At 41.6% G+C, this 16,494-nt stretch overlaps 1 protein-coding gene across 2 annotated transcripts in view; it reads right to left on the bottom strand.

Annotated features, from left to right (window-relative positions):
* The window catches only part of SCUBE2 (signal peptide, CUB domain and EGF like domain containing 2), a 46,502-nt gene that overhangs the window by 10,264 nt on the left and 19,744 nt on the right, over window positions 1-16,494 (bottom strand). For both annotated transcript variants that reach the window (XM_030039650.1, XM_030039649.1), the window contains 7 exons: window positions 14,324-14,446; window positions 13,709-13,825; window positions 13,004-13,090; window positions 12,166-12,270; window positions 10,788-10,943; window positions 10,220-10,423; window positions 597-764 (listed from right to left, as the gene is read on the bottom strand). In XM_030039650.1, the coding sequence (XP_029895510.1) occupies window positions 597-764; window positions 10,220-10,423; window positions 10,788-10,943; window positions 12,166-12,270; window positions 13,004-13,090; window positions 13,709-13,825; window positions 14,324-14,446 (960 nt within the window). The remainder of the gene's footprint in view (window positions 1-596; window positions 765-10,219; window positions 10,424-10,787; window positions 10,944-12,165; window positions 12,271-13,003; window positions 13,091-13,708; window positions 13,826-14,323; window positions 14,447-16,494) is intronic.

Here is a 16,494-nt window from a genome sequence, read left to right on the forward strand (position 1 = left end):
TAAAGATATGATCCCTACCCGATTTTCACTCCTGTGAGAAAAACCTTGGGAGCTGATTGCATGTCAGCTCCACTGTGATCAAATTTAGAGGGCTGTCTGAGGTACTGCAGGGTTAAGCTGAATGCTAGCTTTTTAGGTATATCCCAAGGCACCCAAGCCGGTTTCTCATTACGAACATGAAGAAACCATTTTCTTACTTATCCCCTCCAGGACTGCAATTCCCTCCCTCACATTTTCATGTTGCTGCTGTGCTCAAACCCAAAATGTCAATAAGGCATACTGGTCTTGATTTTTTTTCCCGAGGCTCTTTTTCTCCCTGCTGTTCCTTTATATGACTCTTCACAGATCAACAACTTCACTGACCAACTTTCACGTATCTCCCAACCCCTTCTCAAGTCTTGTGGGAAATCAGTTATAAAAAGAATCGAGGCTTTATTGAGTTTCCCTGCAGCCAGGCCAGGCCAGCCAACTATGAGAACCCTGGAAGGAGAGATCCTTGAAAGCAGAATGACCCTTCTTTGAATGCCCCACTTGTAGCAGCAGCAGTTACTTTTGCCCCGAAGCAATGCAGTTCATCAAATAAATCTTGACTTTACCTTTGGTCTCACAGTCCTGAAACAAGGATGCACTGCTATGTCTCGTGGTTAGACCTCCTCCGCAGGGAAAGCAGGATACTCTCCCAGCTTCAGGCTGGTATGTTCCAAGGGGACATGGCAGACAGGGTTTGAAGCCATCAGGAGAATATTCACCTGGTGAGCACTGATCTAGAAGAGGAAGAACACACTTGCTTCAACCTGTACATTACAGGTAAAGGTATGTTAGCGAGCCTGCACGGGACCTGAAACCCCAATGGTGAAACTGCTCTCCTCTTTATTTGGCAAGTGGGAGCCAGGGTTTCAAACTGAATGCTAGCAACAGATAGTACTTAATACATGCAATGTACCCTGTAAAACTGAAACAGACACTGATAACCTCTGGTGCTAGGGAGCTCTTCTGTGACCTGGAATGGATTTCACACTTTGTTGCAAGGCTACACTGGACACTAGGCCTGTCCAATACTCTCTGTTAATCTGCACAGTGCGATTACGTAGTGATTATCTCCTCTTTCTAGCTAAAGAACTCTTGGATTCCTCCTAAATGAAATAATTTAGTACTGAACCTAAGCTGCCAAAAATGTACTTCCAGATTTCTGTAAGTATTTTAATCTTAATATTATTGAATATTCATACTTCATAACCAGTGGTGTTACTGACTTGCGTGAAAACCTCAAGTGCAACAACTAATTGTACAAATTCACTAAACTAAACATTATGTGTGCCTCACACTTTTAAAGCAGAAATATTCTTGCCATTCCTCTGATGCTGGATCTTGGATAATCATTATCTGTGCACTGGATCGCTGTGTTCTGTACGGTGCATAGATAGCACTAACTCAATCCGACTGATCTTACTTAAACACACACCTCAATATTATCTAAGAAGCCCAGCAATATTTCTGGGTATCTTTGAAAAATTCTGCTTTTCTATCTTTTCACAAAAGAACTGGCTTCAGTGCCAGTATTTAATAATTACCCTGCTCCGGAAAGGCACAAAACACTGTTGCAGTTGTTCAGCTACGCTGAAAAATTCTGTCCTTTTAAAGACCTGTTACGATAATAAACTGTTAGTTTTAGTTTATAGCTCCAATAAATCACTCGGTGAATAGCTGTTTTGTTAGGAAGTTAAATTGGCCTTGGCTTCATTTCAGGATATATGACTAACAACAAGCAGGGCATTAACTACCGGTCATGATCAATGATGAAGAGTTTTGTTTATGGCTGATGCACTGAGTGGAATAGTGAGTGTTCCTCCTTAGCTTAAAAATAAAATACAGCAGGTTAAGCAATGCTCTGTAGCTTATCAATGAAAGCTAGTGAGGCAGTCTTAGCTCTTGGTTCTAGCTTTTTCCACCACACATCACTTCTGCTCCATAAGGACACACGTTCATTTGCTCCCACGCTTTTCAAGCCTTTCTTCATTTTATAAACATTCCTACAGAACACTCATCTCTGTACTCTTTGTGCAACTCAACAAACATGACTGAATTACAGCTTTCATTGCAGCACTCCTAATAAGGTAAGGAAAACACACTATTTACAATTCCGTGACAAGGAAAGACAATCGAGGTTAGTAAATGTGATTTTGAGAAGTGGCTACTGACTTCAGAACCCCAGAAGTAATGGAAAGACCAGTGCAAATCTCCTTCCCTCAAAAAACTCTATGGCTCTATGAGAAATGAATGCTCTGAGTGGCCTCACTAGAGACTATCTGCTCTCTGCTATCTCCCCTTAACCTGTCTTGCTCCCTTCATTTTAATCACATGCCAAGTTTGGGGTGGTTTGGTTTTTTTTTTTTTTTTGCACTGGGGGGGGGTGTATGTGTCTTTGTTTTGTTTTTGTTTTGAACAGAATGCTACTTTACATTGACACATGTAAAACCATACAAATTCAACCTTAAATCTGTACTTCAGGTTTCCTGAACTTGCTGAGAGTCCAGCATAACAGTAGGTCAGCTAACAGAGCTCAAAGGAAACCTGTCCCAGGCAGGAATCAAACCCACCACTTACATGGAAATGTTACATTTGAGACCTTATCCCATCAGATCTCTCTTGACAACTTTATCATCTGCACCTTACCTGCCTTAAAACCACATGTTGTAAAACTGTAGATCTCCCTATGGAATAAAACTGAGTTAATCTAAATCTTCCAGGATTATTTAGCAAAGTGCTTAATTTTTGAAAATTTGCATTGAGGAGGTAAACTTAAAACAGATCTCCTCAGACATCACTGAGATCCTCAACATGGGCATTCTTAGACACACTGCACGACTTAATTCTGAGAGCAAGAGAAAGATGGGGCAGAAGCATCAGATGGTCTGTTTCTGTGCCTTGCCTCCACATTGAGACACACTGTGAGCTCCAGCTAATTTTTGGTTTCCAGGATTCTGAGGACGGGGACAAGAGTCACAAGTTATTTGTCCTTCCTCATCCTGTTAAGTTTTATTAGGGCATAAACCACAACTTTCTCACTCCCCATCATAGTACCTTCCCACACTTCAGCTAACTAACAACAAGAAAAAAAATACTAAGTCACTAACATTTTGTGCCTGTGCGTTCAAAGCCTAATTAAGTGGTCAGCAGCTAGACTACTAGATAAAGTGCAAGGTGATACAAAGACTACGTTTACACCAGTATTAGAGCTGATCAACTGTCAGGACTTCTGCAATCTGGCAGTTTCTGTGTACTGAAAGAAGGCTGACGTTTTGTTTCAGCTTTGCTCAGTGTTAATCTGAGGTCCATGAAGCTGCACTGGAGCTACGCTCCAACTGCTTCAGGCCCCTTTTCCCCCGTCTTCCTTCCACTTGCGCTGGCCGCCCCAGGGATGCGCTGTGCCAGGTCAGCAAGACGGTAGGCTCTGCCGGTGACAGTGCCCACAGAAGAAACACAGGGCTGAGACAGTGAAAGGCAGGAACTGTGTAAAATCAACCTGGGGCAAAACGAAACTCTTCCATTTGATCTGAACCAATCAATTCAAGTATTTCATTTTGATTTTCCTAACAGGTGGCAACAAGAGAAGGAAAACTGTAAAAAACAGTCCAACTAGCTACCACCACTGTAATAGGGTGTGCAAAACCAGCTGAAAAATCCTGTGTAGGGTGTGGTGGTTACAGTTGTGAACTAGCTCGGGGAGAGATTTTTTTACTGCTTAAAAATATCTGTTTGGGCAACAGCATCTTGCTGGAGACAACCCAGGCTGACAGAGGATTCCAACTGGACGAGCAATGGGCTTGTTCTGTGTGCCCATGGGGTTTGGGTTCACAGGACACCACCACCCTAGCTGGCCACTCCGCTCAGAAATCACTTCACATCGTTACCAGAGCCCCCGCCCGTGCAGTGGCCTTGCAAGACAGAGTGGGCGAGGGGAACACTAGCTGCTTTTACAACCGACGTCACTGGTTTACGAAGCAGCATACGTGGCATGCTTCCTGGAACTGGAGAGACTATGCTTAGATGGATAGGCCTACGAGGGTACTCCACACGTAGTCATACCTGATGTTACTACGTGCAATAATGGGCCTTATTCTCAAGGGTGTTAAGCACCCATGCTCGATCTGAAAACAATGAGAGTTGAAAAAAGCAAGCAACTCTGGATTAAGTTTATAAAGTATGTAAAATACAGAGACTGGGAAAATTAAGTTGTAAATATTGCACTGCCTAGAAAAACGCATACCCTATCTTTCCCCCACTATGACTTCTGAGACAGATCAAACACTTCAAGTCTTAACAGATCCTATGTGCATATGAGAAAAGAGGTTAATACATCCAGATACAGATTTAGCTATTTACAGTCTAACAAATACTCATTATTCAAAGCAAATATTAAAATTACTCCAAGTGATGCCCAAGCTTTAATGCCTCAAGCTCTTACATATATCAGCTTCTTCACGACTGCATCAAACCAAGCTTTTCAAAGTGGTACAAGTGTCCAGGCAATTCGATCCACAAACATATTCCCTGTAAACTGCTCCCAGTTCCTCCCCATCTTCCACTTGAAATGTTCCAAACACAGACCACTCATCTAACCCCACTAGAGCACAGAGCAGGGGTAATGGGGAAAGCCTGTTTAGAAGCTCACAGCACTCACCAGGGCCAAATTTAGCATAACAAACAGACTTGGTGTTAGGTTCAATTATGGTAACATTAATTATAGGGACATTATGTCAACACAGAAATCATCCTATGGAAATCCATAGGATGGTGTATGAAATTAGGATGACACAATTGAACTCTCCCAAAAAAAAAAAACCAAAACACAAAACAAAAAAACCCAAACAAAAACAACAAAAAAACCAAGAAACACCTCTAAGAGTTCAAACTTTTCCTGTCATTTGTTTAAATGAAACCAAAAAAGTTTATGAGCTTCATTTCACGAAGCTAGAAACTGCATGGTCCCACCTGACACATGGAAAATACCCAGTTGAAACAAGATCTGAACATTCGCAAATAATGACATTAAATCAGAATTCCACTGGCTGGCTTTGCTCTTTTTTCAGAAACCTGATTGTTTTTCTCCAAATGAACAAAAGAACCAATTGCCTTTAGTAGACTTCATTTCTGCAGTCACTGTCTTTGTTTGTCTTCAATACCCATTAAAAACCTGGTCTTGAGACTCATGCAGCTGTTTTAAAGAAAAAAAAAAAATATGTGAAAGCTTTTCTAATGCAAAAACACAGAAGAAAAGGGGGGGGAGGGGGGAAGAGAGGGGCCCACGGGGAACCAGGATTAACAGTTACAAAGACATTTAAAGGCTCTTCACCTCTTTTCAACATGTTAGCCTTTGAGCATTTGCTCCTATAGACAAATGCTGTAGTATCTCAGTAGCTGAGAAGGTGAACCTCATAAAGGAGGTCATGATCCACCAATTCACCATTTTCTTAAGAATGATGCCTTGACTTTATAAGGAAAATCACCAACAACAGATGCAAATTGATTCTGAAGCGGCATCCTTCAAGTTATTGTGGTTTAGTGGTTCACGCGTTTAGGTCACATGAGATGGTTACGCACCTCAAGGATTTATGTCTTAAATCTACGATTGTCAGAACAAGCAGGTTAGCATAAAAATAGCACCCTTTCTCCCGTTTGATAATTCATTTCTTCTTGTCAGATTTTTATAAAATTGTAAAAAAAAAAAAAGCAACATACAGTTCTCTGTTGTGTAACACAACTATTAATTGTAAAAACTGCAAAGGCAGGCAGCACTTTGCTTTTCTCTTTAAATAGCTCCCTTGTACTTCTATAATGCCAGTATCATACCACATCTGAACTTTGCGATGTGGTTCATAAGTTTGTATGAAATGTTAATATTTTATTTGCATCCTCCTAACTAAGGGGACAAAACTGCTGAATGCTGAGCAATGAAATGCATCAACACCTCCCACACAAGATAAAGCTGCTCAGCATTTACATCAGAGCAGTGCCTATACCAGTGCTGCTCATGCTTGTTGTTCTCTGAAGTGACAGCTCTTTGGATGAATCCACTTGCAACTACCATGCAGCAAGGGCACACTCACATGTCCTTTTACACAGCAATTTCAGGGAATGGTACTTTTCATTGCCTCCTTCCATCTCTTAAAGTATTCATTCATCCAACACAAAAATTACCAAATGGAACAGGCAAGGGGTACTTTCAACTCCATGGGATGTGATCAAGGTATGACAGAGTTTTAAGCAAAGGAAAAGCAGCTAAAATGTTTGTTGTTTCTCCCTCAGTGGAAAGTGCCTGAGGGCAAAAGGGTCCCAACAGATATCAACTACTTCTCTTTCAGTGCGGAGGTTTCTGGTAAATCAGTTTCTGATAAGAAATTGCTAGTATTTAGAGTTGGTCTTCGGCTGTTAAACCTGCCTAAAGTCTAGTTCATACTGGAGAATAAATACTTGTAGCCAGGTTAGTGAATGAAACTGCATTCTCCCCAAGACAAATCTTCTCCTCTCAAAGCAGCATGTAGCATTTCCAGCATCCTCAGATGGTTCATCCAGTCTTGAAGCACTGTCATTCAAATATGCATGTTTTTTACCGTAAGATTTACTTCAGTGTGGAAAGATCACACTCCTGCTGTGAGAATCCAGTTCTCTGGGAAGGTTGATGAAGGTTCCATTTTGCTATATGTACTTCCTGTGATATACATTAGTAGAGATCTACTGCTGGTTGCTCCTTGGAAGCCATTCACAGGACTTCATGGAATTAATCAATGTGAGCCAATGCTAAATACGCTTACTTATTGATACAGAGGTTGCACATAACAAGGTAGACAAATGCAACACTTGAACCTCTAAAGCATCAGAAAATCCCAAACAGAACTGCATGTTAAACAGCAAACTTGAAATAAAATACACTACCCCTCAGAATCAGCAGTGAATTCTCACGTCGAATCTGTTCCTGGTGCCTTTCTGGAGCTTTTATTCTGTGCTGTGGCCCGCTGCAGACAGCAGGAATTAAGACAGGAAAATCAGAAAAAGTACTACCTCACCAAAAGCGTGAAACTAAACGAAGTTTAGCTTACTCCTGCAATTGCAGGCAAGTTACCGAAGACAAAAGCTGTCAGAGCAGGAGCTGGACTTTCCCTCTTACACTGCTCAGATACAGCTTATGTTTCAGACAGTGCTGTGCCAGAAGCCTACCACAGGAAGGGGACCAGCACAAGACTGTCTGAATCAATAAAACTGTATCTAACCTAGCCATACTCCAAGTATTTTGTTTTAAAAAATGTATTTGAAAACAATGAACTGAACCTGCACTTCACCCACTATCTGCAAGACAGGAGACTTGTAAGTCCCTAGACTGACTCTGTTGCCTCACTGCTTCCTGCTCCTCTGGTCAGCCTGAGAAAAATCCCTTTGCTAAAGTTCTCCGCCTGTCCACAGACCAGATCCACCACCTGCACTGAATCCATCTGCTGTCCTGGTATCTCTTGCTATGGAGTCACTTTCTCCCCAGAATCATTAGCATGTCTAGATAAGCAGGGCCCCAATCCTGTTCAGAAGTTCTCAGACCAAAACCAGACAAAACCCCCTGACTCTCCCACGCACATCCCTGAGCTAGTTTCTTCCTCTTCTTCCACACTGTTCCCACTCCGTTCTCTTCTCCCCAGTCTGTCTCTTAGCTCCTTCTGACTGGCGGTCGCAGCAGCAGCCACCGCCCAGTGCCGCCTTCACCATACACACTGGGACAGTCAGCTTGTTCTGAGGAAATGAGGCGTACGTAACGCTGCCTCTGTGCGTACTTTTATGTCCCCTCAGCAACTAGTGAACTTTCTGTCCAACTCCCAGTGATCTGACAAAGGATGCGGCGAGGTTTCAAAGATACGAAGTTTCTGTGCATTCAATGTAAGCAGGAAACATGCAAGTGGAGGAGAGAGACCTTCTTAACATCCAGGCAAGTAAAAGGCTGTGGTGCAAGTTCCATCTCCTGTTCGACCACAGCAAATCTACACAAGGATACAATCTGAATACTTCAGCGGAAGAAAGGAAGAGTCATTCAGTGATTGTACCTTTTTAGGCATGAGCAAATTGAACCGTAAGGTGCGAGACCCACAGGGAATCATCTCTCTCTAGTTCCACTGCTCACAAGAGTACTTGTTAAGATGTCCAGAGCAAACTGCAGCACCAATTCAGCCACAGAAGAGGCTTGACTTTTACAAGTTGTTCTTCAAAACACTTGTCTTCATATGCTCAGTGTCTCCGTTTTAACCATGGACAGGCTATTTGTGCTCACCATACCAAAGAGTTTTCCAGGCATTCTCCAAAAGCCCCATTTCTCTCTGAACTAGCACAGAAGTGCCATGTAAGCTTCTCATTTGTAATGAGGAATTAAACTGGTTCTGCAGCTACCTAAAAAAAATTTTGGTTCTTTGTTGTTCCAATTCCTAATTGTAACTCACATTGCCTTCTCTACCTGCTCTTTAGCTTACTCTATTTTTTCCAGATGAAATCACAAATGGCTTGAAAGCCATACTGTGCTCTGTACAATGGACCGAGGCAGAGTTTTTCTAATCCTTCCTCCAGCATCCAACACAACAGCTTGAAAACATCCATGTAAACTCATCTTGGTGAATTTTCCAAAGTTTTTCAGATCCATTACAATGTTAAAAAAAAAAAAAAAAAAAAGAGAGAGAGAGAGAAAAGAAAACTTACAGCTTTTCCGACAGAATACCTGAGTAATTCCCTAGTCTGCTTGCTTACACAGATGTTTTAAACAACACCAATTCATTTTTCTATTTTATGAATCCAAGTTTTTCCAGAGTTAGCAAAACTAGATTGGAAAACCTATTCTGAGGGTGTCCTGGTTTCGGCTGGGCTAGAGTTAATTTTCCTCCTAGTAACTGGTACAGTGTGTTTTGGATTTAGTGTGAGAATAACGTTGATAACACACTGATGTTTTAGCTGTTGCTAAGTAGCACTTATCATAAGTTAAGGATTTTTCAGTTTCCCATGCTCTGCCAGCAAGCAGGTGTACAAGAAGCTGGGAGGGAGCACAGCCAGGACAGCCGACCCGACCTAGCCAAAGGGATATCCCATACCATAGAACGTCACGCTCAGTATGTAAACTGGGGGGAGTTGGCCGGGAGGGGCAGATCGCTGCTCAGGCATCACTCAGCAGGTGGTGAGCGATTGCACTGTGCATCACTTGCCTTTTCTTGGTTTTTATTTCTCTCTCTTTTTTTGTTATATTCCTTTTCATTACTACTTTTTTAAAAATTGTTGTTATTAATTTTATTTTACTTTAATTACTAAACTGTTTTATCTCAACCCACAAGTCTTACTAGTTTGGTTTTTATTCTCCTCCCCATCCCACTGGGAGGGGGGAGGAGTGACTGAGCAGCTGTGTGGTGCTTAGTTGCTGGCTGGGGTTAAACCACGACAGAGGCCAAATGGGTTGCTGCTGGAATACTGTACTAATTCAATCTGACAAGCATTTTAAAGGCTTGCTGATTCACAAAACCACCTACATGCTGCCTAACCTGTGCAGCCTGAATTAGCTGTCATGGTTGTTAGGACCCTGTTAAGATAACATCTGACCCCTCTCCTTAACTTTTGTGCTTTGGAAGCATTTATTATGGGCTGCATTATGGTGGTGCCCTCCGGTGCCATGATAATTAAGATTTTTTGCAGTACTGGCCTATAAAACCCCTATTCTCCATGAATTTATAACTCTGTCATGAAGATTCCCTGGGACTCAGAGCTTAATCAGCAAAGAGAACACAACTCTATCGAATTCTGCTCAGCCTTTTCTTTGGAAAAAGGAAGAGATGAAATGTTCACAAGTTCAGAAACAGGGTGTTACACTGGATATTAAATGTAGTCTCAAAAATAACACTGGTGATGTCAAGGCCACTGGTGCCTGATGTTACTCTCACGTTTTCTACCTTTGAGCTTACTGCAGGCTGTGCATCAACTGTAACAAAGTGCAACGCACTGAGCCCTTATTCTACTCTATAACACAGCAATTGCAGACAATAAATACATAAAGGATCACATCTCAGTAGCACAAACAGTAACCCCTACTTCTTCACGTGCAGCCCCCCTCTCTCCTGGACAAGCATCCTACGATCCCTCCAAGCTCACCAGGCCTCAGCAAAACAGTAAAACACATGTGATGGTTTGTTCCTAATTTACATTTACTTACCACATCTGTTACCCACATACATCTGTCCTACACCACAAGCCTGCTGCGGCTCTGATAGCTTGAGAGACTTTCTGGCCACTTCGTGGTCCATGCCAGAGACACGAACGCGGAACTGGTCCCTGCTGACGGTCTTCCGTAAGGTTCGAACGGTTTTACGGAACCTCTTTTCAGTCTTTTTCCGAGCACAGCGCACATCACATGTGTCTGAAAAGTATCAAGGGTGAAAGCTGCTATAAGTGATCAGGCACAAAAATCCACCCAATCCAAAAGACCAACCAATGCAAATCAGTGAGAAAGCAACTTCTGTGTACAAGTCTAAAATCCTTAAGGACAACACCACCAGGCTAGAAGAAAATTAATCAGACCACAAGACTTTAATCTATGGGCAGTTCTTTGATCTTTGAAACTATCCCCATCCCTCACTCTTTTTGAAGCAGTAAAATTCATTTTCAAAACAGGAGATACTTTTTATTAATATTTTGCATACAGATAGAAGTGAAAAATACAGAAATTAAGGAGCAAACGGCAAGAAGCTTCAAACCGCACCTTGGATTATTTTCCAACCAACCTGTCACCTCCTTTCGGCTTGTTTCAAGCTCAAAGTCCGCAGTGATAAAAATTTCTCTAGCCGCAGTCAGTCTACTGAGGGCTCCATGAACTTTCTTGCCAGAGCTGCATGTTAGGTTTACATAGTGGAAGCTCTCCTTTACTGAATTATGTCTCTCTGTATGAACAAAATTAAAGGAAGCAAAAGCTTGGCCAGCTATGTTATTGAACATTCACTAGTGCTCAGCACATAATGTTGTCATGAAGAGTTAAAGGGGAGCAAACGAACAACTCCACATGCCAGTAAACAAACAGTTCGGCCAGTTTCTCAACTGGTACACCCTCACACAGAATCACGACTCCAGTGCACCTACAGATGTACTGCCGGGCTGAGACTCCAGTACTGCAGCAGGTCTGAGGCACGATTCACTGGGAGGATGAGAGCTTGGCTGCAGTGCTCAGCCCACTTCCCCTGGGTTTTGCCAGCAGGTTCTAACGAACTGCCTTTGCACTAGGCAAAGCATCTTAAAAGCACGACACTGCCTGCATCAGGCAGGCTACTCAAGGGAAAAAATTTTGCACTCATATGAAGCATGTGAAAAACATGTTAGCTTATAATGGTGTTTAAATTAAGTAGTGGCTGCGTACACAGGGCATTTGGAGACCATTTTCAAGGTTTCAATGAGGAAATAAGATTTACTTAAAGAAAACACCCAGAATAAGCTTTGGTTCTGGAGTATATAACTCTTCTCTGAGCATCTAGTGTAGTTTCTCACTGTCACTCTTCTAAGGACAAACTGACATGCTGATTCATCATAGTGACTTCTTCCCCCAGCTCCTGTTTTGGGTTTTTTTTGGTTGTTTGTTTTTTTGTTTAAATGTACTCCTCCTCATTTTCTGCCTTAGAACAGATGGAAGAGCTACCCTCACTGTGTCCATCTGGGGCTGCTGAAGTATAAAAGGAAGACAAGAGAAAAGAGAAATAACCCTTTCGCAATAGAGGCAGCATAAAAGGCCGGGAGATTCTTCACTGAGGCATCAGACAGTAAGGAGCAGGTGAGAAAGGAAAGAACAGAAAGAAGGGATAGAGAGAAGGGAAAGGAAGAAATCAAAAGAATGAAAAGAATGGTTGATTTCCCTGAGAATTTATTGGCAGTGGTACAAACAAAAAGGGAGAAGAGCTTTCCTAGCAAGACTGTAAGGTTGCCACAGGGAAGTCCTGTGATCTGAAATAACTATGGCAAGAATCGTGGCTGGGAAGGAGTGTGATTCATGATGTCAATGAAGAGCAGAAAGTTTGCAGTCCTCTATGCTTTGCTTATGATGTACTTCATATCTGGGAAGCACTTAACGCCTCAGCTATGGCTCTAACCTGCTTACCTGCATTATTATATTCATACCTGGCATCATGTGTTCCAGACTTTCTTGAAACATCTCAGTCTTTTTCAAACTACATTTTCTTTCATTTAATTTAAAGGTTACGCTTATCTTGATGGCTGAAGTATCTTCAGGAAGAAACAATGACATGTTATTTTAAAAAACGAACAGAAAATTTAGATAACCCTAATGTCACAGCATAACGATGACATCAAAAAATATGCTGATATAAAGTGAAAAAGCAGTCATCACAGACAACCTAAAGGGATGCCAGCTTCCTCCTGCTGTGAAGCTGGTTCACAACTGGAATTGGAACAAAGTGTGATAGACTTTATTTAAAAAAAAAAAAAAAAAAAAAAGGATGATGATTATGATGATCAAGTCTAGATCTGCTATTGGGTAAATGAAACAAAGGTCAGCTGAAATCAAAGGAGATACTGCAAACCAGTTCAGAAAGTAGTTTATGTCTATATAAAATAGCACCTCTTATCTGTTTAGCTTTAAATACTTTCTAAACTTTACTGTCCAACAGCTCAACCTAAACATACTGTATGCTGCCACCAATGTCCAGTTTTAACGTCTAAAAAGAGGCATGACGCTCCTGGCATAGCTGTTTATTTCACTACTGATCTTTTTCTCTTTCCTTATTTTTAAGTCTTAGTTTGAGCGATGCTGATGAAGCAGTACAAGGGGAATTTTCTGTTGTAATCACAAACTGCAATCATGAGGAAGAGGAAGAAAAAACAGAGGGAGTAAAATGGAGAGGGAAAATAGAAAGTCAACAGAAACACCCTTACTTCACAGTTATCTATTAAAAGAAATCAGTCAGTCAAATCATGCAACAGTAAATCTAGTGATTACCCAGCCAGCTGGATGCATTTGTATTTTGCTGCTTTTTCTTAAGCTGAGATGACCTGCCACAGGTGAGGGTGTAGGCATCTTGTGTTCCTAACAGACAGACCATACAGACAGACAGTAAAGACACAGGCACTGTGCACAGACTGAAGACTCCTGTAGTATAAAAGACATTTTTAATTTGTTGATCGCCATCATCATCTTCACCTTTTTCAACAATGTTGTGCATAAAATACTCCACATTAGAGCTTGTCTCTTCCTAAGCAGTTTAAAGGGTTCAGGAAGAAAAGCAGCATCTGTCCCATAAGCACCAGCCGAGCCTGCATGCTGTGTCCTGTGGGGTGGAGGGGCCGTGTGGGCAAAATCTCAGACCCCACGCAGGGCTGGAATGCCTTCACCCCATTCAGCAGCGGCTCTCAGGGCCAATTAAGGAATGGCCCAGGGAGCACAGAGAATTCTGCCCTGTCCTCCCCAGCTTCAAAAAGACAGTTGTCATGAGAAGGGAATCTGAGGGTAGAGTGGTTATAAAAGACAAGGAAAGGGGGGCTTTCCTGGGACACTGGCAGGGATATAGCCCTTTATTTTCTATAGTGAAAAAGGAGAAGTCCCTGTTGATTGTCTACTTCTTGGGGCTTCCATGAGAGTTAGAAGGTTTACTACTCTTACACTCTCCGCAGAATCACATGCTTGTTTTTGTTGGTTTTGACTTACCAAAAAATACCTGGACATCCGAAGAGCAGCTTAAGAAGCATCTATCACTCCCACCACTCTTAATGCAGTGCAGCAATACCTTGGGTGACATATTATCAGGCAAGGGACCCTTTGTCTCTAAATAGGATAAAACAAATACTCACAGAAGTAAAAGATCTACATACACCCTACTAATAAATCAGCATGCAGCTGCTTTGGTAAGCTGGTACCTGAGAGCACCCATGCAATTAATGTGCTGTTTAGACAGAAAATCAAAGCAAAATAAAATCACTGGAAGATCACACCACTTAAGTAATTTCCTTTCAGGTAAAGCTATCATCAGCAAAACTTCTCATGCAGAGAAACAAAAGGAAACAGAAGAATGAGCTAGATAAAAACACAGGAAAGAAAGCATCAAAATCCCTCAAAGTATCTCCTGTTTTGGGGGTTGGTTTTTTTGCTTGTTTTTACCAGTTTCAACATCAGTACCATCATGCCTCAATAAAAAGTAAAGCGGAATACCTGGAACGATGACTCATACCACTTTACTGGACAGATCAAGATTTTCAGATTTGACTATAATCACAAGGCCATCAGACACATCAGGAGCAGAAATGTATTTACTGGGCACCTTACCAACACAATCCTTTTTATTCCAGTGTAATTTGTAGTTAGAGTGACACAGGCATTCATAGTCTCCCAGTGTGTTCACACACAGTTGTTGGCAACCACCATTGTTGACGCTACATTCATTAATATCTACAGAGGAAAGGTAAAAATACTTTTTAAAAGTTACTCTTGCCAAAGTTCTGTACTCTAAACTCCACTAGGTAAATACATAAACAAATACTGCTTAGTAGGGTTTGGAAAAGATTTTAGGAATGCTCTCTGGAAACCCACCTTGAAATAGTTTTGTCTTCATGGAAATCCTTTGATAAATGTCAAAATTGATCAACTGTTGTCAGAGGGGAGATATTAGGTATTTCCTTAAACCACATAATCGACAAAATATCCAGCCTCAGCAATATGATAATGAATTAACTCAAAGAAAAGGAGACCAAATCAAGTCTGCATTGCACTATGTCTGGTTAATTAATATTTCTAATTTGGAATAAAGACAGACAACATGAACAGGATTCATACTGATCAATCCTCCAAGTGCTCAGACAGATAAAACTGCTGTGGAACACTATTTGACTCTATGTGGGCAAATAACACCATTGTATCACCAATGTCCCTTTTGGCCAATTATCCAATTGCAGGGCCTTGCCCTACCCAATAAATGCCAATAGGAGGAGAAACTACGGACAACACGACATACTGCCTTTGGTGCAAACTTGCATGCGGGTGCAGTATATACCATTCACCAGTGGTGTATCCCAGGGGTCAATACTGGGGCCAGTACTATTTATCCTCTTCATTAAACCTGGATGATGGGACAAGAGTTCACCCTCAGCAAGTTCGCAGAAGATACAAAACTGGGAGGAGTAGCTGATGCACCAGATGGTTGTGCCACTATTCAGAAGGACCTTGACTGGCTGGAGAAATGGGCCGACAAGAATCTCATGAATTTCAACAAAGAGAAATGCAAAGTTCTACGTCTCCGCTTCTCAGATCCACCTTGATGACTGCTTCACTTGTGTCCAGTAGCTTTACGGCAATTACACATAAACCTAGAAAGCTGTCATCAAGAAATCTCTTGCAAGTCCCAGAAAGTTTGTGCAACTGAGGGTAGCCACTTCTACGTACTTTTCTCAATGGTAATAACAAGTTCGTGTCACCACTCTCCCCAAACATTTGTTCCCTCCTCTAGACAGGTAACAATTTGGTAGAAAACACTGTGAAACAGATTACAAAACCCAGCTGATTTCAGGGGAAAACCATGCTACTAACAGAACTGAGACAGCAGGGGTAGGAATGAGCAGCAGAGGAATAATGGAGAAAGAAGGGAACACCTTAAATTGGTACTGCTGCCTAAGATACCACCAAATCAGCCCAAATCTTTTGTTTTCATTGACCTTTTGTTAGGATGCTGCATGCAATGGCAACCTATTATCTCCAGCACTTATTGACTTCTTCCATATAGGTCAGAAGGTGTATACTCAGTATCCCTACCAGCTTTGACACAGTCTGTGATTGCCAGTAAATGAAGGATTTACTATGGTACAAGGATTAACATCTTCTGCACAGGGGTATGATATGAAGAGGCCAATTAGCAGCCAACAGTAAAATTACAGTTCCTTTCCATCATTAGTGGCCAAGAGAAATAGAGCTAATGCAGAGGAATTCATGAGAACAAACGTATTTTAGCAAGTAGAGCAGTGTTACTCCCCATTCAGACAGGTTTCCCTGTTCATCAGGATAAAACACAGTGACGTTGTAGCCCTGTAATCTTTGCAGACTTTCTAGAGGCAGAGGTTAGAACAGATCAGGCACACAGAGATCTCTGAATTGTTATCTCCAAGTTGAAGTGTGCTCATCCTGCCTCAGAAATAAATAGGTCTTACTCAGAACTAAGTAAGCATATAGAGTCAGTAAGGTCTTGCCTACAGCTTATATAAAACAGGTTTAATTCCATCAGTGTCCAGTTATTCATGTTTCCTCATGTTAATTTGGGGAATTTGTCATACAAATATTCACACTTGACACACATTGAGGTTCTGTGAACATCTTTCTCTCTTTCCTTGAACATTTCTTATAGGAAAGACATAAAAGATTTAAGAGCATTAATCTCGGCTAACGTAAATCAGTGGTACTACATCAGCTAAATTACAATCTACATCACATGAGCATCTGGCATATGCACA

Source organism: Aquila chrysaetos, chromosome 16 (assembly GCF_900496995.4).
Source record: "Aquila chrysaetos chrysaetos chromosome 16, bAquChr1.4, whole genome shotgun sequence".
NCBI lineage: Eukaryota > Metazoa > Chordata > Aves > Accipitriformes > Accipitridae > Aquila > Aquila chrysaetos.